Below are 7460 nucleotides of genomic sequence, written 5' to 3'. Positions count from 1 at the left end.
AGAGGAAATAGCCGAATGAAACATTATTTTTTTAAAAAAAAAAAGTGCTTTGCTGATAGGTTCTTTCCTTTTGCCGTAAAAAAGATTCCTCTTCTGCTGTCATTTGAAACATTGTGCGCATGAGAACGGATCTCATCGTAAGTGGTCATCTTATAGATTCGGGAATGATAGATAACTTGTGTACCTCAACATTTCCAGGTCAACCGGTCTTCTACTTGTGTAAAAGGCAAAAAACGTACTTGAGATTTAGCAGATTTTGTGCCTCATAGAAAGTAAGTTGAAAGCAAAATTGTCTTGTGAGTTCTTAGACGATGACAATCTTTGCTAGGTAATTGTGCAGACTTATTGTTTTTCATAGTTGTGGGTGAGACCTACTAAAATAATTAATAGCTGAACTTAGTCTCTGGTGATTGTCGAATTCACCATACTTACAACTTAGTTTCCATCATCGTCAGTGCATCGAGCATGGCAGACAAATGATCCAAACAATACTTACAACTTAGTTTCCATCAACGTCAGTGCAGCGAGCATGGCAGACAAATGAACCATCATTTGTGATTATGCCACGCCATATATAGTCATTGGGATTACTCAGCGCTGGCAAATCAGTAAATCCAGGGCCTGAAATAACAGGGTGAAACCTGCCTTGCATACTCAAAAGTCTAGCTGGGATGTCAGGACCATAAGATGGCAAACGTCCAGATACGTTAGAGGCCTCTAACATAGGGCATAAATAAGGATAAAATAGAGTAAACATTCGATGAAGAGAAATGATATCTAAGGACATAAATAAGGATAAAATAGTCAAAAATTGCCTCCTAGTGGATGTTTCTTAAAGGACATGTAAAAAAGGAGGGAGAATTTTCGCATATAGTCACTCAAAAATACCTTAATTATGCTTCATAGGTATAGTTTGCTAATTACAATTCGTAGTTATAGGTATAGCAGCATTTGTATAATTTGCACAACATTTGTATATGTTTGTATAATTCGCTATACAATTTGTGGTTTTGTATAACGTTTGTATATTTCACTATACAATTCATGCACAACGTTTTTATAGTTCGTTATACAATTTGTAGTGTTTGTATATTTCTCTATACAATTCGATTCGCGCACAACATTTGTATAAATCGCGCGAATTATACAAAATTCAGCTGAATAATTGCGCGAACTATACAAAACTCAAACTGTAATTACAGCTAGATGTTTGCCGCGAGCCATAATTAATTGAAACTATAGCTATATTAGCTATTTAACTAGTATATATTTGCTTCTACGCATAATTTTCAACAAAAAAAGAAAACCACACCAGATTATTTGAGACATAGGGAAAGCAAGAAGTGTTAACCAGACTCTGAGATAGTATTTGGGACTTGACATTCCGTAATAAGAACACTCTGTTTAGACCATTTTATGCTTGAAAAAAATCCAAAATAATTCTCAAAATTTCGAAAGATAGTTTTACTTCAAGATATTTGAGGGCCGCCAAACACTTTAACAAGTTTCAGCAATTATAGCTTCATCTTTTTAAGGGATAGATATATATCTTCCACTCTTAATTGAGGTCTCGAACCTTAAGACCGTAGAAATTACTACTTGGGAGCATTCTCCCCTTCAATAATTCCTGCATATCATGAGGATTAATTGAAACAATGAGTATGGAATACTAAATAGTTAAAGAAGAAAAGTCAGACTTGATTATAAAACAAGAAATCCGGAAACAGAAAGAGAAGAGAGACAACAGGAAGTTAAAGCATGAAAACATTGAATCACAACTTTGAGAAAAAGAAACTTGTTTCCAGCTTGTGACTGGGAAACATGAGTCTGGTTGGGCAAACAATAATGTCCTAAGACATCAGTACCATGAGCTATCCCAGCATCTTGATGTCTTCCAAGCTAAAGCTACCGATCAACATATCTCCAAGACTCTGGCGCAACAGTAATATCCGATGCAGGAATACCAGCAGACGCTCCTGCAGTTCCTTCCACTCTGCCTGATGGCTGAAAATTACTTAGACTTGCAATAAGGTCAGATGTTAACAAGGGCCTTGCTTGCACAATCTGAGAGGATGTTAACTCTGGTGAATCCACGTATCGAGGTTGATAGGACTCTGGTGGAAAGGATGTGCCACTAGGTGCAGACTTTAAAACCACACCATAAAGACACGGGGGACCATCAACTTTCAGAACCTTCCTAATGAAGTCTGAAGGTGGCACCAAGAACATGTGGGTTCCGTCACAAAGTTTCGCAACCCCAGCACGATCTTTTGAACTCAGATACCTCAAAAACTCTTCGTATAAGGCAGAATCGTTATCTGTATCAGGCAAGAAGAAAATGATGCTGAACCCGATAGCAGCATCTGCATAGTGTTTAGTCAACCTGTCTAACCCCGTTCTGGCTGAGCAGTTGACTACATCAGGGCTGCAAATAGAAAAATAGCACTTGAATGTAGCTGACAAAATCCATACAAAACATTTAATTTGTATAAGAATTATATATACTGTACTAATCCAAAGAAAGATCAAACATGCATATATTATGTGCTAACAGCTTTTCTTGACACAATTTAGGAATGAGTTTCATAAGAAATCTGTGAAGAACCCCCAATTCCCCGGCCCCAAAGGTTAGAAAAAAATGCAGAGACCACCAGTTAAATTTTTTTTATTTTGGAAAGATGATAACTGACTGATATTAACAAGCTGAGGAATCTGTTAAATCATAGAGGTAACAAAGAAAATGCAAACTATACTTACAGCTCACATCTTATACTTTCCCCAATAGGAACAGAGACAGCACGACACACAGATGCTCCATTCTTGGCGATAATGCCACGCCATATATAGTCATGGACAGAATAGTGCTTTCCAGGAGAGATTCTTGCATCACTGTTGTTTGCTTGACTGACTGTACCAGGACCTGAAGGAACATTGCTTCCAATTGTTCATCCAACACAGGACCTCGATCACTTGTCCTTTTATGAGGATAAGAACTATCATTTTCATTGCTTGAATAGTCGATAGTGATTCTGGGATCATTGTAAAGCTTTCCCTGCAAGCCCTCTTTAGCACGCTGGGCTTCCTCCATGCTTCTAAACTCAACCAGTGAGATATTCTTATCATAAAATGTTCTGATTCGATTAATCTCACCAAGAAGAATCATAGCATTGTGTATCATGTCGTTATCCAAATGGACCAATGGAGGATAACTTATACACAACACTTTACTAGGCAACTGAAAGAAAAGAAGAAGAAGAAGATAGAGTTAACAGATAAACGACATTGCATTTTTTGTCTAATTACTAAAAAAAGAAATTAGAAATCTTTCAAAGACAAAGGAGCATTACATGTTGCCTTGTGAAGCCAGCATTCATATTAATGGAGGCATTCAACATAATAATATCCACAAATCAATGAAAAGATTGCAGGCTAAACCCAAATAGGACAGACATAACAAAAGACTCAAACAACATCATATTGTAATTTTTTTCTAATTTCTAAGATAATATTTAGAAATCTTTTGATGAGAAGACGGGTATGCAGGGAGTCGCCATATATGCATATAATTTGTTTCATCCCACACATGTTTATAATTGAATAGAATATGTTAACTTTTTATTGAAGCACTGGAAATAGTAGGATGTCACTTCCAGAAATAGAATTAAGTCTCTCGGAAATTAACCTTTTTTCAATAAAAGTATGTTTTTATTAACTTGTGTTTAGTTATCTATGATATTCACATGGTATATACCATAGTATAACAGAGTATCAAGAAAACTGGTTCATTTCTTTAAACAAATACTGTATCAATCCTCTATGATTGGTTTATATTATATACTGATAGAGTATCACAGAGGATTGGTATTCCTTCAAACAAAAAAATTATAAAAAAAATATACAACAAAGAGATTTTAAGCTTAAATTTGATGTTTTAATTTTTATATCATTTTTAGTAAGTAATTTTGGTAAAAAGAAACTATAAAAAATAGAGTTATATTTTAGATATGCGTTTTGTTTTCATTTGCAAAAGATAAAAAATTATACAAATATATCTACTATTAATTTAGATTTTAAAGTCACCTTAGTATTTTTTCCTTAATTGTTTGTTATTTATTCTTTCAAAAAAGAGCTCAATCCTATGTAACACTAACGTGGTATACATTAATATATATTGACAAGGTATCAAAGACTAAGTCATAGTTATGATCATGCTGGCATCATGCGTGAAAAAAGGAGGCATGAATAGGCCTGATAATAACCTTTGGTTGAATTGGTGCTTGCGAAATTAGTTTATGAGTGGGCAAATCAGGGCAATTAGATTGCTTATATAGGCAGATTGTGTGACATGTGTACCTTTCCCTAAAATTTTGAACACTTGGGACTCATTTGCTTGCACTTAATGGAGATTTGAATTTGAATGGTTCAGTTAATAGAACATTAATTACATTTATTTTTATTAAGATTTAAGCACTTAATGAGTCTAAATATGACTTCATCATTAAGATCTAGTCTTAATATCATTAGACACATTCTTTTGTGTGGATAATATATACAATCACTCTGTCGCAATCACCAGTGACCACCACTAACTACCTCTACCATCACAATCATAACCACCACTATTGTCAACCACCATTATTGTCGTCTACTACCAACCGACACCGATGCTAACTAAGTACTAGTGTCCGCTGCTACTACACTTACCTCATCCATTATGATTATGTCCATTGTTGCCGCCGCCACCACCACCATTATCAACCATTATCACCACTACCACCGCCACCGCCACCGCCGCCATCACTATCAGTCACTACCATCATTGTGGTCAATCTCTACTACCAACCACCTTCATTATAACTAGCACTGCCACCAACTACCACAAACACAGCACCAGCCACCCCGCATTCTTCAAGCCACCACATTCAACTCCACCAACTGCTAAACATTAATCAACTTCATCATTACAACTACCAATACCATTATAAATTGTCACTATAATGATAGTCACCACAACACCAACCACCCCTACCATCACAATTATCATCACCATCATTACTAACCACTACAATAACCATTACCATCACCACCACCTCTACAAACTCTCTAAACCATCTCTAGCAAGTATAAATGTTTAATCAAATAATGATTTTATTTTATAAATTCTTTTTTAATGTCTAATTATTTTTATATGAATTGTATATTTATCATGTATGTACAAATAGACTATGTACATTCAGATGTTAAAAATAAGTCATAATCATTCAATGTTCAGATCTAGAGAATACATTTTAATCATTCGGATGTGCATTTAGATTCATACGTTTAAATCTTAATGAAAACAATGAGACCTCAGAAAGGATTTAGACTCAAATAAGTCCAAAAGACTCCATCAATCAGAATGAAAATAAGGTTCGTTTGGACATGATTTCAAATTGTGATTTGAAGTTAAAAATAAATTGGATATGCAATTTGGTTTATTAAGTTATATTTTTCTCATAAATATAAGAAATCGTAATTTGTAAAACTATCAAAAAAATTCCAACTCTTATACCGTCTTACCAAATGGACAAATCATAATTCATAAACTAGTTATTGAAATATTCTAAGGCAATGAATTAATAAATTGCGTATCTTTATGTTTCTTTTATAAATAAATATTTACGATTACATTTAAGTACTAACTTTAAAATACACATATATAATGACCCTCCAGGTTATTTTTGTGTAAATGCTTTCTTTTCATCATTTGGAGCATTTTTATAGAGACACCAAGTCTTTTATGACTTGTTGGCACTAAATGTTTGATCACTTATTCATTTGGAATTTATGCCTATTTCTGTATTATAGAGTTTTTGGAACTTGAATAGTTGACTTCGATCAAAATATCATGTAAATGGCCTCAGAATAAAATTATGACAGTTTCATCAGCACCGAAGGGTCATTTTAAGCTAGTGGCATGGTCGGCTCGAGTTTCGAAGCTTTTGATGCAAGATTGAACCTTTAGGTTCTTTACTTTGAAACCTTGGCCTAAGTTTGACCTCGGTCATACTTTTTGGAAAGAAAGTTCAAATGAGAATTTCATGGCATAGTTAGCTCTGGAGTATCGAATTTGGTCTAAAATGACCCTTTATGTGCTTCCCAATGCTTCTTGTCTAACCTCGAGGCCCTTGTTGAAATTGACCTAAATGACACTTGGGTGTGGGACTCACTTTTTTAAAAAAAAAATGATCCCAGTTGGGAATTTCAACTACGTCGTTGAGTCCAGAATATCGAATTTAGTAGGGTAGCATAATTTGTTTGCCCGCACAGGGTTCCAAATGAATCCTGGGCACTCCATCAGAGAATTTGGATTTGCCAAAAATCAATTGATATGCATCAGTTAGTGCAACCATGATTTGGCCTTCGCATTTGCCAGCCACCTTGGCCGCATTCGCAAAGCCTGATCTACTAGGCCTGCGCATGTGCATGGTGGCCTCCGCATTTGTGAGGGTTTTGCCAGCTGACCCTCCGCATTTGTGAGGGTTTTGCCAGCTGACCCTCCGCGTTTGTGAGGGTCTCTCCACGATCACGAGGGTTATTTTTCCAGTGGTCCATGATCACGAGCGTAGGGATCTTCGATCATGGAGAGCAATTTGATTGGTCTTTTAAATTAAGACCAATCGTATTTCAGCCATTTCCAAAATATTCCAAAGGTGATTTATTTCTCGTGTTTGCTCCATTTTGGGTGATTCAAAGGAGTGTTTGGAGATTGAGAGGAGACCTCCATTTGAGGTAAATTTGGGCTTAAAAAGGCTGCCAGCCCTTTTTTCTTTGTGCTTTAATGGTGTTTTTATGCATGGTTCTTGTTTGGGTTATTTTGATCCCCAAATTGTGGTCCATTTTGGAACATATGTTCGGAAGATAACTAGGATCTTTTTATGGAGTCAATTCCTGAATTTTTGGAGTGGATCCCACATTCTCATTTTAGACTCCAAAATTGGTTTGTTTTAATTTTAAGTGATATTAATGTCTAAACGACTGTATTAACATTGTGACTCTATTTTTGATAGCGTGGTAGCATTTAGTTGCAGTTTAGAAGGGAAAAACTCCGAAGAATTGATTTGGAGTGCGCGATCCACCTAAATGTAGGCTATGGCTTCTCGATCTTTATATTGAACTTGAGCATGTAAATGTTCATTGATTTGTGTGAATTTGGGGTGGGTATCTAGTTGATCATGTCTATCTACTTAGAATTCTTGTTTTAGTCCTATTTCGGATATTTCAGGATTGTTGGCATGTTGTCTCCTTTATTGATGATCATTCATACCTTGTGGTGTGGCTTGTTTGAAGTTTGTAGTTGATGTTGGAACATATTTGTCTTAGTCTAGGCTTAGATTAGTGATTGTCATAGACTTGCGAGACTTGGAGCCGTTAGGCCATAGAATCTCTCTGAAATCTCTTCAAACAACTTGGCTCCCTGT

At 35.6% G+C, this 7460-nt stretch overlaps 1 protein-coding gene across 1 annotated transcript; it reads right to left on the bottom strand.

Annotated features, from left to right (window-relative positions):
• Positions 1-1723: 1723 nt before the first annotated feature.
• On the bottom strand, positions 1724-4752 carry LOC129899963 (flowering time control protein FPA-like). Its single transcript, XM_055974958.1, has 4 exons — positions 4705-4752; positions 2962-3235; positions 2758-2920; positions 1724-2425 (listed from the first exon to the last, which is right to left on the bottom strand). The coding sequence occupies exons 1-4, from the start codon at positions 4750-4752 to the stop codon at positions 1906-1908; spliced, it is 1005 nt and encodes a 334-aa protein (XP_055830933.1). The 3' UTR covers positions 1724-1905.
• Between the last annotated feature and the right edge of the window lie 2708 nt (positions 4753-7460).

This window comes from Solanum dulcamara, chromosome 8 (assembly GCF_947179165.1).
Source record: "Solanum dulcamara chromosome 8, daSolDulc1.2, whole genome shotgun sequence".
Taxonomy (NCBI): domain Eukaryota; kingdom Viridiplantae; phylum Streptophyta; class Magnoliopsida; order Solanales; family Solanaceae; genus Solanum; species Solanum dulcamara.
Note: the sequence above shows the minus strand (reverse complement) of the source record. Positions and strands in the feature narration are given on the sequence as shown.

What these genes read in the sequence shown, in the direction of transcription:
- LOC129899963 (XM_055974958.1), bottom strand. Translation starts at nt 4,752, where the DNA reads ATGGTGGTGGTGGCGGCGGCAACAATGGACATAATCATAATGGATGAG. An exon ending in ACATAATCATAATGGATGAG is followed by an intron (nt 3,236 to 4,704) that starts GTAAGTGTAGTA and finishes CTTTTCTTTCAG; the next exon opens with TTGCCTAGTAAAGTGTTGTG. An exon ending in TAAAAGGACAAGTGATCGAG is followed by an intron (nt 2,921 to 2,961) that starts GTCCTGTGTTGG and finishes ATGTTCCTTCAG; the next exon opens with GTCCTGGTACAGTCAGTCAA.